This window comes from Onthophagus taurus, chromosome 6 (genome assembly GCF_036711975.1).
Source record: "Onthophagus taurus isolate NC chromosome 6, IU_Otau_3.0, whole genome shotgun sequence".
NCBI classification, from domain to species: domain Eukaryota; kingdom Metazoa; phylum Arthropoda; class Insecta; order Coleoptera; family Scarabaeidae; genus Onthophagus; species Onthophagus taurus.
This window is the reverse complement of record NC_091971.1, coordinates 31,033,894-31,051,517: the sequence shown is the minus strand read 5'-3', so window position 1 is coordinate 31,051,517 and position 17,624 is coordinate 31,033,894. Positions and strand designations below refer to the sequence as shown.

Below are 17,624 nucleotides of genomic sequence, written 5' to 3'. Positions count from 1 at the left end.
CCTGTACAGTTGTGTTACTAATGTAAACAACCCAAAAGGTAAAGAGACGGAAACATTAATTTTACAGATTTTGTACAAATTTCAAAGTCGATTTTCTAATAATTTTATATTTGTGCCTTGTCATTGTTTCACACTAAGCCCCCCTTCAATTGCAAGTTCAAGTTTGGTAATTTTGAGCTATTTTAGTTGAATCGAAAAAGATGGCAAGTAGAGTTTTCAAGAGGACTATGCTCATTACAATTATCACCTTGAGGTGGTCGCCTTAAGATTTTCAATGTACTATTGTCATCGTTGTAGTCTTTCTTCAACACCTACTGAGATTTTGTTATTTCTCTTTTCAAAACACCCCGATGTTGTTTGATTTTATGAGTTCCTCGTTTATTGTTGTAGAGTTTAAACAAGTCGTACTTATTCTGCAGCGTTACTATCTCCTTGCATGTCTCCTTCAGCCATAGATCTTTCGCTTTTCGGCACTCTGTTTTTACCATCATATTCAGCTTCCTGTAATGGCTGTTGTTCTTGGTCTTTTGCTTTCTTCTCTCTGTCATAATCTGGAGGATTTGGTCTGTCATTCACTGCTGTTTCTTGGGAGTATGTGCAAATACAATGTCAATAGCTTGCATCTCTGTGGGCTTCCCATCATTCCGGAGTTTATGCAGGATATCCATGTAAGAACTCCTGTCTGTCGGCTTAATGAGAACCGTAGTACTTCGTTATCGTGTAGTGTAGTAATTAATTATAAATAATGTATTAATTTAATTGTTAAGTAGGTTAAGTATTCTTTTGTGCGCTATTGCAAATTCTTCGTAATCGATCATAATGTAACGTAATCACTTTTCGTTATTAAAAAGCGGTCATGATTGCGAAGGATGAGTAGTAGCAATCCATACATTAATAAGGAATAGTTATGCAATCATATTTTAATAAACAGTTATTCTTTAAATCTTACATCATGTTTCAATCTAAAAGATCCTGAACCATCGCATGGCGATCCTGCCAGTCGAATGAAGCAGCGGATTTATTTATTAATTATTAATTAGAAGACGTACAAAGAAAATGGGAAAAGGATATTCTAAAGAAGAAATAATTATTGCATAAGCGGGTAATGGTGGCGGAGTTAGCAACGATACATCGAAGTACCACCTGACGGAAGTTATTGGCATCATGGCTGTGGGATTCTGCATTGTTTTCATCTTGTGGTGTGCATGTGTAAGAAGTAGAAAAGCATTACGTGTACAAGTAAGAAGAGAAGTGGCCAAAAGTTTTGAAAAGTTGCGTCGTAACGAGTCAGCAGTGTAACAATTTAGTGCTCTGTGGAATGTGTGGGATGTTAACAGGTTTCAATTATATTTTGGAACAGGTAGATAGATTTAAAACCAATTTGTTGAAAGATAATCAGAGTAGAAGGTTAAATTTAGAATTAACAATTAAGAAAAGTAGGGAATTAGATAAGTTAGAAGAAAACTTTAACGAATTAGAATCAAAATTTAATTTAATAGGAAGTAAGAATTCAGATGTAATTTTAGAATGTGTAGAAAAAATTAGAGAAAATATAGATAATTGTAGAGTAACGTTATTAGAAAGAAAAGAATCAGTTAAGTTAGATAATCCAGTAAAAATGACAGAAAAATTTGATCTTAAAACAGCGGCTTCACTGCTACCTGTTATGATAAATTCTGAAAGCGTCACACCATTTTCCACGCCCAGCTGTTGTTATGGTCTATGCGTTTGCTGTGTATTTTTAAAGGTTATATGCTAGACATATTCATATTATTTTTGAAGTTTTATGTTTTTAGACGTATTAATGTCTATCATATAACCTCTGAAAACACAGATAGTTACCAGGCGTGGAAAATAGTGTGACGTAGAGTGCGGGCAACCAACCCGTAGTGGACTACAAAATTACAATGGATGTAGCAGTCCTGGAATTGACCTATATTCACAAATGCTGGATGAAGCTGGTCAAAGGTTATTGATTCAATATATTTTAAAAACACATCTCTCCGTTAGTGCAAAATTGCGATTGGATAACACATACAATTCTATACATGATTTGGTTAAAGATATGAAACTTCATCTACTGTCACAAAAATCTGCTGCAACGCTCTGTGTTGAATTACATAGTATCAAACAGAATAGTAAATCAATTAATGATTATGGAAAACAAGTTGAAGAACTAATGGTAAATTTAACAAGTGCGCAATCAAATGATGCAAATGCATCAAGTGTACTTCGTAAAGTAAATGAAAAAACAGCAATTGCTACATTTGCCAATGGTTTACGTAGTTCGGAACTAAGAACCATTATAAAGGCTAGGAATTACGAAACACTTAAATTTGCAATAGCGCACAAAAGAATACTTAACCTACTTAACAATTAAATTAATATATTATTTATAATTAATTACTACACTACAATCGCGGCGCCTAACTTTGTTGTGATTCGGTCCGTTTTGTAAGCTCATTCTTAGCACGAATTTCTCACGAAGCACGCCATTTTCATGTGTCTGGCGAAGATATCGCCATTACTAATTTAATTATTTTAATTCGCTGCTTTATAAGTTATACAATTTTTAAATGTTATAGAATAAACTCACTTAAAGCTAGACCAACTTCAAAATTCATTTAAGGCAGGAGATGTTACATAATTCGGTGGCTAACATCTATTTGCATTACCCTATCCCAAAATTAATCTTGTATTAGTAAATAATAACAATCATCTACACGGATGAATTCCACAAATCAAATGATGGTTGGGTAGTCCTCCAACATTCGTTTTTTCACACCACTCTGAAACAGGCAGGATTAGTTACTATTATACTTGCCGCGGAACTTATTCATTCTGACGAGTTCAGTCGGTTAATAAGAATTATATGATTTCTACCGACAACACACATTTTGTTTTAACATAATGAATAGTGTAATAATTACCTTTGGGCTGATGAAAGATTGTTATTTTACAGTGAGGAAACCACAATACATAATCATGTCATACTCTAGTAGAAGGATAAACACTCGGGCAAGTTTGTCAAACCTATTTTGTTGACCTAGCTGTTATGAACAAAACGACAGTAAGTAAAACAATCACATGTAACTCTCCCATTTTGGATTAGGTATTTAAACAACAAATACTATAGAAACTTTATAAATCATTAAACAATATATAGTAAGAAATATAACTATTTCAACAATTAATTTGGTAACAAAAATTTTATATCAATAAATATTATTTTGTAACATCGGTAGTATCTTTTCTAATTCTTTAACCGATTTATCCAAAATAAGCAAATCCTTTTTAGCCGTATTAATACAAGTAACAACAGTCTCTGTTAACAGATGAATCTCTTTGATTTTTTGAGCATATTTATTACGTATAGCTTCTGGTGATAAATTCCAAATATCTGCATCAGTGCTATAGTGCATTAAAATCGGTTTCATAGGTTCTTCTATAGTAATATTTTGAAGAATTTTAATTTTAGGTTCGGGTAGGTTCTCATTTACAACAGTTTCATTTAGATTCCTTGTAATCTTTGGAGGAGATAATATTTCTTCTTCGACATAAAATGTATTACGCGTAGTCAAGTCTACTGTAATACTAGCATCAGTTTTCGATCTTAAAGATTTTTGCTTCCTTTTCTCTTCACAATGTCGCAAAAAACGATCTACACCATCCCATGTGGTTTTGAGCATTTCATCACTTATTCTACTTGGTTGTAAATTACTTTTTCGTTTATAGCTTCGTAAACTTATTGACGCCTTTGATCCACCTTTTGTTGTTTTGCTTCGATTGGTTTTTGACTAATAAAAAATTTAAAGAAACAATGTTTATAAATTCGATTTAAATAATAATCTTACTTTTTGGTTGCGTGTTTTCGGTTCAAAGTTGATGGTCCTTTCCATCGTTTCTATCAAGGTTATAGGCTATGGACATACAAAAATTGTTTGTTATGACAGTAAATTAAAAATTCTTGATACGAAATATCTTACTTGGTCGGGCATTAATGTTTCTGTTTGATCCTTATCATTACATTTATCATTAATACTTTCTACAGGAAGATGCTAGAAGACAAAATTTGAAAAGTAAATAATATCAAAATGTAAGTAAAGTGCTTACTTCAATTCCACTTATTTCCAATTCATTTCTTTTATCCTTATTTTCTTTATGTGTTATCTGGGATAATATCACATCTGGTTGATGTTTTAATTCATTAGTTTTTGTGATTTCTGACACTTCCAGAATTTCCTAAAAATTAGTTGTCAAAGTTTAATAAACTTAAATAAGCAAAAAACTATAAAGAAAATTATACTGGTTGTTCTGGCGTCTTTCGTCCTAGCTGTAATGTTTTTCGTGCAGTAGAACGAAGCTAAATAAATGAAAATTATATTTACGAAAGAAAATGGGGATAAAAATAGCTTACATTTCGGATTGTATTTGGTGGGTTTCGATTAACTTGATTTCGTTTAGAAGTAATATCTCTCGTTTTATCGGCAAATGTGATTTCATCAAGGTTTTTAAGTGTCGCAATCTTTAAAAAGTGACAATGAAAAAATAATTAGAATTATTTTAAATTAATAACAAATCACATACCTTTGATTTCTGTGTTGTTCTAACAATAGGTAATGGTTTTGGTATAGAGGTAACCTAAATGAAGTAAACATATTGTTAGTTAAATCAGTAAACATACATTTGTATGACAATGTTAGTAAAATATTCAATATAATTAAATATCCTGTTGAGTTTAAACTTTTATTTCAATATTTTACTTTGTAAATATTTTCTTTCATTTAAAAATTAATTTTAAGGCAGAAAATGGAACAAAACTTTTTGTAATTTTGTAACTGAATAGTATTATTTCTAGACGGATTTCTATATCATCTTCAGGGGGTGATCGATAAGAATGAAGACGACTATAAGATTTATTCGGGAAGATAAATGTGACCACAAATCACTATATAAATTTCAGCTTATATTGCCTTCAGCTGTTGGGACCACATTTAACATCGAATACGTAAATGACAGAATACTGAGAGTATCCATAGAAATCAACCAGATCACAACATTCCTCACAAGTACAGGGTGTCCGAATTTCGTTGTCCGTATAGGCAATCTCGGAAACTAAAAGAGATAGAAAAAATATATAGCCACCTATGGTTTCCATTTAAAAAAATAAAGTTAATTCTAAAATCTCGAAAATAAAAGATGTAAAGAAAATTCTACCTACGCCACTGAATTCTTCATAATAACTTGCCCATATAATGTTTTATTTATAATATCCCATCGTTGATAATAAGTGAGATATTCGCGATTTCCGTTTCCGCCGTTTTTGTCAATTATTACCGATAGGGCGAAAACAAAAGACGATAGCTGTTCGTAGTTTTCGGCATTAGCATTTTCTCGAAAAACGAGATCATGACATGTAAGCTACTTTTTTTCTGTCTCTTTTAGTTTCGTATGCGGACAATGAAGTTGGGACACCTGTACATATTCAAGAACGCAAAAGAATTAGAAAACTTTAACTCAGAACTACAAAATACCATTGACAAGCTTAATAGCAACCATAAAATTATAACTATCGGAAATTTAACAGAAATACACCGAACCCACTATTAACAACAATAGCGAGCTTCTGATTGATTTCTATACTATAATGATTTCTTGATTTCTAAAATATAGGACAAGTTTACTTTCTGCAACACCAAAGGAGAACGATCCATGATTGACTTCATAATAACAAACAGAACCATTATTAGATGAGAGCTAAAATCAGCCAATTTAGATACTGACCACAACTTGGTTTTATGCAAAACACTAATGGAACGGTGAACAAAGAAGCCCATACACTTGGAAAAATAGAACATTCAATCTGTATTGGCAGATCTGTATATCAAATCTGTATGAAAATAGACTGGAAAACAAACTACAAAATACCCAGACAATAGACGAACGTGAAATCCAGAAATGCTGACAGCAAATTAAAGCAGTTACAAATTAATATAAACGCCACCAACATCAACAAGCCATCAATCAAGTTGTTCAATAAAACATAAAAGAGCACAATTCAATGTGCTTTGGAGGAATAAGGACCTTGAGCAACAATGTGTCATGGTTAGAAGACTATATAATAAAGTCAGGAATTCCAAACTCGAGCAAACATGGAACCTCTATAAGAAAGCCCTAACGGAGTATAACTTGGTTATCCGTAAATCCAAAAGAAAAACTTGGCGTAGCTTCTGTGAAGACTTAGACAATACGCCTACAGTTGCTCGCCTGCATAAGATCTTTGCGAAAGACCATAACACTGATCAAGGCCACCTATGCAGACAAGACGGAAAATACACTGACGATGCTAAGGAATCGCTGGAGCTCTTACTGAGCACGCACTTTTCTTCCTCAAAAGTCTGCCCCCATGCGAACGCCGACCCTGAAGTAATGGATATAACCCGTCCATCCGGTAGGGTTCGCAGCATAGCTGGGAACATCTTTACACCCAACAGAGTAAGGTGGGCTATTTCTCATTTTAAGCCCCTAAAATCGCCTGGAGAGGATGGAATTCTGCCAGTAATAATATCCCTATACCTATATAGCAAACTACAGCTTTAGCTATATACCTACAATATGGAGGAAAGTAAAGGTGGTCTTCATACTACCAGTCTAAAGGTGGTAGACGTTCAAACGCCGATTCCAAGGCATGCAGACCAATTAGCCTAACTTTATTTCTCTTTAAAGGGATGGAAAAGGTAATTGATCAATACCTTAGGAATGGAGTGCTTATCACTAATCTACTTCATCCGAGTCAATATGCTTACCAGAAAGCAAAATCAATAATTACTGCTCTCCATGCTTTGACTAGCACTTTAGAGAAGACAATTGCAACCAAAGAGATAGCTTAGAAATAGATGTGCTTTCATAAACATAGAGGGTGCTTTTGATAACCCCTCCTACGAATCCATAGAGAATGATCCAAACCAGCTTTTCTCGACCTGTGGGCGCGCCGCACCCCCAGGACAGCGCCATAACTCTATGTGGGGGGCCAACACATCAAAATGAAAAAAAAAAACGATAACTACTAATAATAGTTATTTGTCCACGACTACCTTATAATATACAGTGCGTTTCAAAAATAACGGATAAATTCGATAAAATCATTACGAACAATTTATGAAAAGATCGCTGAAACGGGTCTAAAGATTTAAATTTTTTGCAATTTTTTGGTGTATATTTTAAATTTCTTCCGCCATTTTTAAACGAGTTATGACGTCATCGAAGTTTTTTTTAAATGGAACACCCCATTTTTAAATCGGAATTTGAAACAGAATTTTTTTCTTTATTATTTCTCATTCATTGATATAGAAAATAGCAGTGCGTAACCATGGCAACCAATTGTTTTGATTTGACATTTTCAAGTGTCAAAATTCAATTTGAATTGAATTATTTATTTAATTTAATTATTATTACTATTGTACAGGGTGTCCCAATTTCGATGTCCGCATAGGCTATCTCCGAAACTAAAAGAGATAGAAAAAAAGTAGCTTACATGTCATGATCTCGTTTTTCGAGAAAATACTAATGCCGAAAACTCCGAACAACTATCGTCTTTTGTTTTCGCCCTATCGGCAAAAACTGAAAATTTTACGAAAACGACAATCGCGAATATCTCACTTATTATCAAAGATGGAGTATTATAAATAATACATTATATGGGCAACTTTTTACGAAAAATTCAGTGGCGTAGGTAGAATTTTTTTCCCACCTTTTATTTTCGAGATTTTGCAAGTAACTTTAATTTTTTAAATGGAAACCATAGTTGGCTATGGCCTAAAATAATTCGGTATTTTTTTCTGACAACAAATATATATAGTTTGTTAGGTATATTTCTTATAGTTATTGAATAATTAACAATATTTCTTTTTGGGCTTTCTAAAGCAATTGTGTGTATCTAAAAGTTAATGTTGCTATGGTGATAACCACACTATGATGCAAACTTATGTTCTTAAGTTACTTCATGTTTGGGTAGCAGGCTTAGGTCGATGTTAAATTGTTTCAAAATACGAAGTTTGAAACTCGCGTATAACAGAACCGAATAAAACTTTATAATGAAATTCGAAAATTATGAAAAATTTTACATGATGGAATCCTATATTCTATCAAATAAGAATGCGATGCAAACCGCAGAATTATATTTCATAAGATATCCAGAAAGAAGACAACCGCACGCGAAAACCTTTAGGCCTTCTGCACATGGAGCTGCTCGTCATAGACGCGTATTAGATGCGATTGTAGGAAGGCGTACGCTACAGTGTATCTCACGTATTTTTAAATGAAAACCTGCAAATAACGACGTGGCGTAGCGATTTCGTCTAATAAGACACTTAAAAGCGTCATGCAGCGACGCTTCTTATACGCCTAAAGATCCGCAAACAAACCGATCTTAAAACGTATTTTATTCAGTACTTGCCAATATGTCAAGTGATGAAGAGGATCTACTTTTGTTAAATTATCTTCGTTCTCGTAAGAGAAAACAGAAATATAAGAGAAAATTTTGGGTGCATCCTTATATTCGCAAAAATATCAACAAGAGACTATTTATTGCTGCCAAAGAGCTATCAGTAGACGACTCTAAATTTCAAAGTTTCTACAGAATGTCTAAAAATACGTTTAAAGAACTGGTGTTAATTGTAGGTCCCACCATTCAAAAACAAAATACTAACATGCGTGAATGTGTTAGTGCAGAAGAGAGAATTTTGATAACGCTAAGGTAAGTAAAGTAATTTATTTATTATAAAAACAATAATACAAGTTATATATTTAATTTTTAAAGAAAATTATTTTGGTCATTTATATTACTACTACAAGCAGGTAAACTTTCCAAATTATGAATTGTGTATCTATCCGTGGTATCATAAATACTGGAAGCTGAAGACGACGCAATACTAATCGGCGAGGGAGCGTGATTGCTTTGTGCGTTTCGTGCATTAGAAAATGATCTATAGATTGCTCTTGCTGCGTTAACAGTTGTTCTAGCAATACAAGTGTTTTAATTTTAAATTGTCGCATATTTTTGTCTGATAAGTTCTTTATATCGGGTAATAAACTTAAAAGAAACATCCTTCGATCGTCATCTAAAGTCTTATTACTTTTCTTTTCTTTGATATAATCTAAAATAGCGTGATCGATTTCATCTTTTTCCTCTACATATCTTCTCTTTCTTTTCTTTTTTTCAAAGCTAAAAGAACTTTCTTCAGAAGATTTCGTGACGTTATCGTTTTTATTTTCTTCAAGCAGGGTATAACTTAATTGAGGTTCAGGATTGTCTTCGTCGGTCTCTGTCACTATTTCACTTTCTGCCAACGAAATGTTTCCGGTTTTTTCTAAATGCTGAATGGGTCCTACATATGGCAAGACAAACTGCATAATGTCGTGTAAATAGTAAGGTTTTTTAGATTTTGCTGATGATCCACTCGCAGGTGGTTTAAGGCTGCGTACAAAACCATTCCGAATGTTTTTCCATTTGTCTTTACAATCTGCCGCTATAAAAAATTCACGTGTTTATGAGCAAATATAGCGTGCTTTTCATATAATATATACAACTATTTTTTTGTTTTAGATATTTAGCTACTGGATGTACATTTACTGCTCTATCTTTATATTTTCAAAGAGGTGAACGTACAGTGGGAAGTATTGTAGAACAAACTACAAAATCGATATGGAATGTGTTGAAGGAGCCATATATGTCGTTACCAAATACAGAAAAATGGAAACAAATAGCAAGTAGATTTTTTGAGCTATGGCAGTTGCCAAACTGTTTAGGAGCAATTGACGGTAAACATATCCGCATTCAGAAATATCCAAATTCCGGATCCACCAACTTTAATTATAAAAATTATCATTCTGTTGTTTTGTTTGGCTGTTGTGATGCTGAAGGGCTGTTCACAACTATAGAATGCGGATATGCTGGCCGAAATAGTGATGGAGGCATCTTTCGAGTTTCTACATTTAGTCGTTGGTTGGAGAACAATAATACTTTGCCATCTTTAACAGAACTTCCAAACAACGAAAGTGGCAATAAATTCCCATATTATTTTGCAGCTGATAACGCATTTCCTTTGAGACAAAATATTATGAGGCCATACCCCGAAAGAAATATTAACAATAAAATGCGAATTTTCAATTACAGACATAGTCGTGGAAGAAAAACAATAGAATGTGCTTTTGGAATGATGACTCAAAAATTTCAATTTTTTTTAACACTTATACGAGTCCGCAAATATGAAGCAATTATATCAATAAAACAATGTGCATGCGTTTTACACAATTTCATTAGAAAAAAAGATGGCACATTATACGCAGTTCCCGTAATAGAAAAAAATCCGCAAAATCCGAGAAACTTGCCAGATATTGAAAATATAAATATCAATGAAACTTCCTCACCTCAAAATCTCCGAAACTATTTAGCTAATTATTTTTTATCACCAAATGTAGCTTTACCATGGCAATGGAATTATTGTTTATAAAATGTTAAAATGAATATCCATATAATATAATAATATATGAAATAATTCTTGAATTACCTGTCCATTTCATTTTTTGACCTATTGCAGACCAAGCTTTTTCGGTAACATCTTTTCTAGAGTGTTCAGCTAATGCATGATTATATAAACACTGATAATTTTCAATTAACTGAACAAATTTCACCGTTTGATCGCTTTTATCTTCCATTTTTACTTATTATTTTATTTATACGGCGTTACCGCTACGCCAAGCGACCAACACTGCTGTACGCCAGCCGCTATGCAGCTTGCATGTTCAAACCAGATCGCGACGCTGCGTCGCCATGTGCAGGTTTTCACTTAAAAACACGTGAGATGCAATGAAGCGTACGTCTTCCTACAATCGTGTCTAATACGCGTCTATGATGAGCAGCTCCGTGTGCAGAAGGTCTTTGGTGGACGAAATCGCGACGCTGCGTTGTCTCTGCAGATTTTCATTTAGAAATACGTGAAATGCACTGAAGCGTACGCCTTCTTACAATCGTGTCTAATACGCGTCTATGACGAGCAGCTCCGTGTGCAGAAGGCCTTAGTCGCTTAGCACAAAATTTAATGGAGTTCGGGTCCTTCACGAAACCACGTCCAAAAACGTATCAAAATGACCAGGAGGATGAAGTCAATGTGTTGGCTACAGTTACGGTAAATCCATCTACATTTTGTAGAGAAATTGAACAAGACGTCGGAGTACCCAAAAGCCGCTGTTCCCGAATTTTGAAAAAAAATAAATATAAACCATACAAAGCACGGGTCATTCATCATTTACCTGCCGGAGATGCCAATCTAAGATTAGCATTTTGTCGATGGTATTTGGAAAAATTAACTAATCCACTTTTTGCTCAAAATGTGATTTGGACTGATGAAGTTCACGTTAGTAGTGTGGGAATATTTAATAGCAATAATGAACGTTTTTGGTCCGATACAAATCCGGATTAAGCAATAGCCAGACGTTCTCAAGGAAGATTCGGGTTCAATGTGTGGTGTGCCCTTTTAAACAACAGAATTTTGGCATATAGCATCTACCATGACAATTTAAATGCAGATAGATACCTCAGTATATTAAAGCAGCACATTGAACCTTATGTCGACAATTTACCATTGAATATGTCCCAAATGTTATATTATCAACACGACGGAGCACCAGCACATAATGCCAGAGCTGTTTGTGAATTTTTAAACATAAACTTTGGCAATAATTGGTTGGGAAAAAATTCTAGTCATAGATGGCCACCACGATCACCCGATTTATCGCCACTAGATTTTTTTCTTTGGGGACATATAAGAAATATTTTGTATAAAACAACTCATGAAAATTTAAATGAATTAATAGAAAATTTTGAAGCTGCATTAAATTCTATCTCCAATGTTCATATTTACAATGCTATAAATAATTTAAGAAAGCGTTGTGTTCTTTGTATTAATAATGAAGGCGCGCAATTTGAACATTTCTAATTTGATTATAAAAATATTTACCTTTTTTGTTTGCTTTTTTTGTTATAAATGTTTGTTGTTAATGGTTTACTTGTTTTTTGTTCATTGTTTTATTTATTAAATTAATAAAATTCTTATTTTTGTTAATCTTACTGCGTTAAAACACATTCTTGTTATTTTGCAGAAACTGCGTAGACTGCGTAGGCAAAATAAATTATATTATGTAGTAAGTTAAGAACATTAGTTTGCATCATAGTGTGGTTATCACCATAGCAACATTAACTTTTAGATACACACAATTGCTTTAGAAAGACCAAAAAGAAATATTGTTAATTATTCAATAACTATAAGAAATATACCCAACAAACTATATATATTTGTTATCAGAAAAAAATACCGAATTATTTTAGGTCATAGCCAACTATGGTTTCCATTTAAAAAATTAAAGTTACTTGCAAAATCTCGAAAATAAAAGGTGGGAAAAAAATTCTACCTACGCCACTGAATTCTTCGTAAAAAGTTGCCCATATAATGTATTATTTATAATACTCCATCTTTGATAATAAGTGAGATATTCGCGATTGCCGTTTTCGCAAAATTTTCAGTTTTTGCCGATAGGGCGAAAACAAAAGACGATAGCTGTTCGGAGTTTTCGGCATTAGCATTTTCTCAAAAAACGAGATCATGACATGTCAGCTACTTTTTTTCTATCTCTTTTAGTTTCGGAGATAGTCTATGCGGACATCGAAATTGGGACACCTGTACTTGAGATACAAAAGTAGCAATAGCTTGTTGCATCAAACGCATTAAAAAAAACGCAAACAGAAAATAAGATATCAAAAATTAAACATTTTTTTTAAACTTTAAGTTTACAAAAATAACATGAACGGTAGAAAATAATAATCATCATTAATTCAAATGTTCAAATTGCTGCTCGTTAGCAGCAAGGCAATATCTTAATCGGGAGACAAATGCTTCTTGAACGTTTTGAATCATATCCGGGCCGATTAATTGAATTTCTTCTCTAATTTTTTGCTTCAGATCTTCTAGGTTATCAGGCTTATTAAAATAAACTTTAGATTTTAAATAACCCCAAAGAAAATAATCTAAAGGGCCATTCAATATGTCCGCGTCTGCCAATTCACCGATTGGGAAATTTTTGGTTGAGGTATTCTCGTACAACTAGAGCATAATGAGGAGGTGCGCCATTTTGCTGTAGCCAAATTCTGGGATGTAGTGAATTTAGATCTTCTGCATTTGGAAAAATTGCAAGTAAACTTGGAATTTATTCTAATTGATGGCCGCCTACTGTTCCGTTAAAGAAATACGGTCCAATAATTCTGTTCTCCACTATTCCAGCTCACACATTCACCTTTTGGGGATACTGTGTATTTGCCTCGGCTTTCCAATGGGGATTTTCTACTGCCCAATAACGGCAGTTTTGCTTGTGCCAAAAACTGGTGCCATTTAAACAAAATGTTGCTTCATCAGAGAATAGAATGTTTTTAATAAATTCCGGATTTGCGTAGCATAGTTCCGTCATTGTTTCGCAGAATTGCACGCGTCGATCAAAATCGTCATCGGAAAGCTCATACACCAAGTGTACTTTGTAGGGGTGATATTTTTTTTTCTTAAGAAATCTTGATATTGTGCTTCTAGATGTATTTAAATTTGCAGCAATATTGGAGATGTTTGAATGCGAAATTTTCCTCTACACTTAACAGAACATCCAATTGACGGTCTTCATTAAAGGCCAATGGACGTCCGGTCTCAGGTTTATCGCATCATTATTAATTTCTTACTTATCGAATAGTCAATAAATAAAAAATAACCAATAATAGATAAACAATAAGATCAAATAACAACAAAAAAGTAACAACGAATAGCGATGAATAGCAACAAATAACAATGAATAACAACAATTAACACAAGAAACTCCACAATACTACTCAAAATAATCTCATTAACGCACAATACACTGTTTCAAATCAAAACATTTGGTTGCCATGGTTACGCACGGCTACTACTATTTTTTATATCAAATGAATGGGAAATAATGAAACTTTAAATTCATTTTTCCCGAAAATTTTCTTATCTAACCGATATTAATATTTATTGTAAATAATTCAGAAGAGAATTCTCTTTCAAATTCCGATATAAAAAATGGGGTGTTCCAAAAAAATTTAAATCTTTAGACCCGTTTCAGCGATTTTTTCATAAATTGTTTATAATAATTTTATCGAATTTATCCGTTACTTTTGAAACGCACTGTATATCAAATATTTTTATTCTATCAAAATGTGTATTTTATTAAAGACAACGTAATGCTTATTGCTTAAAACCGAAGCAAACACATTTGAATAAATGTAACAGATGCAAAAAAAACGCCACGGCCATGGGTATTAATATCCATTGTCATAAAATTTATGACACACGCCCTCTCATGTTATAAAATAGGACGAGCCCGGTCGAAGGTTAAAAACAAATTGTATGTGTTCGTTATAATTCGAAAGCAATGCTTCTGTTTACAATGTTTAAAACAAAATATTGAAATAAATAAAATATTACTATTTGATACAATTAAAATCACTTACCTTCTGTTTCCGTAATTTTTCGGGATCTTCATGTATTTCGGCCGTAACGGTAATAATCTGGCATGGCTCGTCCTCAGACGATGTTCTTTCACGAATTTTGACACATTTTCCATTTTTTTCTTCGTCAAGATTTTCTTTCTTTTCTTCTTGGGATTTAAACATTTTTTCCATCGCTATTTCAACTTCACAATCGACATTATTAATTACGGTATTACCTTTTTGTTCCTCCGTAATTTTCGTTTTATTTTTAACATTCTTTTTTGAATCTTTACTCGGTTTCAACGTTTTCAATTTCTTCGCACCAATTTCTTTAACATTATTATTCACCTCAAGATAGTTCTCATTGTACAACGTTCTTTTACCTTTTCTTTTCAATTGTAACATCGGTTTTACAGGTTGTTTGTTCCTATTAACAGACGTAATTCATATAGAACAACATACATAGTTACTCTTCATCTGGAGGTACGAATAATAAATACCGGTTCTCAAAAAACTAGTTTCAATGTTTTTGTTGAATGTATTTGATTTATCAGTTGTTATAACGACCTATGCTTCGTTGAATATTTTGAAAGCATTTAAGCAAACACGACGAATAATACGGATAATATATAATACGTACGAATAATAAATACCGGTTCTCAAAAAACTAGTTTCAATGGTTTTGTTGAATGTATTTGATTTATCAGTTGTTATAACGACCTATGCTTCGTTGAATGTTTTGAAGGAGTTTAAGCAAACAATAAAAATTATCATTAATAATAGTGATACATAATTTTAGTCGCGAAAGTTATTAAAACAAAGTTATTATAGTAACATCTCTTGAGCAACCGATTGAAAAATTTATGGAGATTATAGATAACTGCTTTATCAACACTTTTCGTCTTTAAACGATTTTTTAAATAAGTACAGCTTGTTAGTAAAGTTCCGAATAAATTATCTCATTGAGCTCGCATTTTAGTAATGTTTGTTCAAAGTTATCAAGTATTAGTTATTATTACCTTCATAGTTCTTCCATAGTAAAATGCTTTCAATGATTTCGTCTATTCCTAGATCGATGTATAACGTTGGTTTATTAAGCACATTACACCCTAATATATTTATACCAAATATTTTTTATAACATAATGTCAGTATCGTGTCAATACATCAAAGCGACACCGCCATGATTCCAAACGAGAAAAGATCCTTGAGATCATAACCTTGTATGACTCATAAAAATACTTACGGAGGTAAGTATTTAGCACCCATCTGAACAAGAGATGTATTGAGATGAGCAACACTTAGGAGATGAGATTATACAGGGTCATTCGTTACTAATGGGACACAGAGCAACAGTGAATTCCTTAGATTAAATTATTACGGTTTAACCCAATTTATCTTAGTCCAATTGTTAATAATAACGAAGATACAGATGGTTAAAGTTAATACTTTATTTTCGTTTTTCTTTAATAATTTCGCTTTTGCTTAAATAATGAACATGAAAATTAGTACATTATCATTTTTTGAGACGATAAATAATAATTTGGTATTAGTTTTGATGTATCTTTCAGATGGCGCTACCTGTCTTGAAAACCTCCCTTAAGATAGTCATATCTTTTTCGTCGTTAAAATTTTTACAACTCATACAACTTGAAACAGTTTCTCAGACATTTTTACAGAAATTCGGTATATCTACCAATCTTCTCTAAAGTTCTCCGTTTCCAAGATAATCACTATTTAAGGGAACATTGCAAAATTTAACTATGCTCAGCAAGGGCGTCGCCAGAGAGGGGCAGAGGGGGGCCACTGCCCCACCCCTAGAGGTAGATTCGAAAAAAAAATTAAAACACAATAAATATACTACTAATAAATATATATATATATATCGAATACTGAACAACTATCGAATGGGATGCCATATTTTGATCTGGAAACCAAGAAAGTTCAATAAGTATTCCTCGGATTCGTCAAACTTGATGCTTTGGATGCGAAATGTATTGCAAAAGCAATAGATGAGTTTTCGGCAGAAGAAGATCTTGATCCGGACAAATGTGTTGGTTTAGGATTTGACGGTTGTTCGACGATGTCCGGGAAAGAAGGTGGTGTGCAAGCAATCCTACGCAGAAAATATAAAAAAGCTTTGTGCTTTCATCAAAGGAAGGTACCATCAAAGATATTATTACATTTTTTCAAGAATCAGTTTTGAGACGCAAATTGATACCAAATACTTCCAAGCTTTGCAAAACAAGGTGGAGCGAGAAACACAATAATATTAGTGTTTTTATGAGAATTTATTATAATGGAGGCCTTTGAAACCTCGTCACGGGAAGAAAATAAGAATAAATGGCATATATTAAGATTAGCTGTCCCTCTTAAAAATCGATGATTTTTTTTTTAATCGGTAGGAAATGACTCAAAAGATGTGTTAATGATATAAAAAAAGTGCGGAAAAGTGTAGTACTTACCGAAAAATCACTTTAAAGTTGCGATTTGACGTTTCTTTTTGGAAGTTAAAAGCAATGTTAAAATTGCATTTTCGTATTAAATTCTAACCTGAAATTGTTTAATTTATACCCACGCACAAAATAAAAAATTATTTTCACTAAACTTGTTGAGATTACAACATATTTTCGGATGAAAACCTTGTTTCTTAGGCTATCGATGCAGAACGACAATTAAATGGCGTTAGATAGAATTGTTTCTACCAAATGTGTATTAATAGACTTTGTGTTAATGGATTCTGTATCAATTGATCTGTCAAATGACTGAAAGCTCTTTGCAATCTTTATGTTGTAAATATAAATGATAAATAAGTATAGTAGCTTATTTAATAGTAGTTTAGTTAAATTAAAATAGTTATTAAAAAAGACATGGTTACAAAATAAAAATAAATAAATAGCCCGTGTGACGATAGCAACAAACTGTGTATTTAACCAGATGACAATTACAACTGACAACACAAGCAATGTTAACCATGTATTTTCTCGTATTAAATCCTAACCTCAAATTGTTTAATTTATACCCACGCACAAAATAAAGAGTTATTTTCACTAAACTTGTTGAGATTACAACATAAT

The 17,624-nt window shown here is 32.8% G+C and overlaps 2 protein-coding genes across 3 annotated transcripts in view; both read right to left on the bottom strand.

Moving 5' to 3' along the window:
- Positions 1-3,128: 3,128 nt before the first annotated feature.
- LOC111418485 (repetitive organellar protein-like) overlaps positions 3,129-17,624 on the bottom strand; it is a 40,686-nt gene continuing 26,190 nt past the window's right edge. The window contains exons 10-17 of one of the 2 annotated variants that reach the window (XM_071196592.1): positions 14,570-14,975; positions 4,588-4,641; positions 4,418-4,525; positions 4,307-4,363; positions 4,114-4,242; positions 3,987-4,058; positions 3,855-3,920; positions 3,129-3,797 (exon numbers count right to left, since the gene is read on the bottom strand). In XM_071196592.1, the coding sequence (XP_071052693.1) occupies positions 3,216-3,797; positions 3,855-3,920; positions 3,987-4,058; positions 4,114-4,242; positions 4,307-4,363; positions 4,418-4,525; positions 4,588-4,641; positions 14,570-14,975 (1,474 nt within the window). In that variant the 3' untranslated portion in view covers positions 3,129-3,215. The remainder of the gene's footprint in view (positions 3,798-3,854; positions 3,921-3,986; positions 4,059-4,113; positions 4,243-4,306; positions 4,364-4,417; positions 4,526-4,587; positions 4,642-14,569; positions 14,976-17,624) is intronic. The other variant, XM_071196593.1, reaches the window with a different exon arrangement.
- On the bottom strand, positions 8,813-10,736 carry LOC139429955 (uncharacterized). The gene is made up of 3 exons (XM_071196436.1): positions 10,569-10,736; positions 9,011-9,527; positions 8,813-8,954 (listed from the first exon to the last, which is right to left on the bottom strand). The coding sequence occupies exons 1-3, from the start codon at positions 10,714-10,716 to the stop codon at positions 8,813-8,815; spliced, it is 807 nt and encodes a 268-aa protein (XP_071052537.1). The 5' UTR covers positions 10,717-10,736.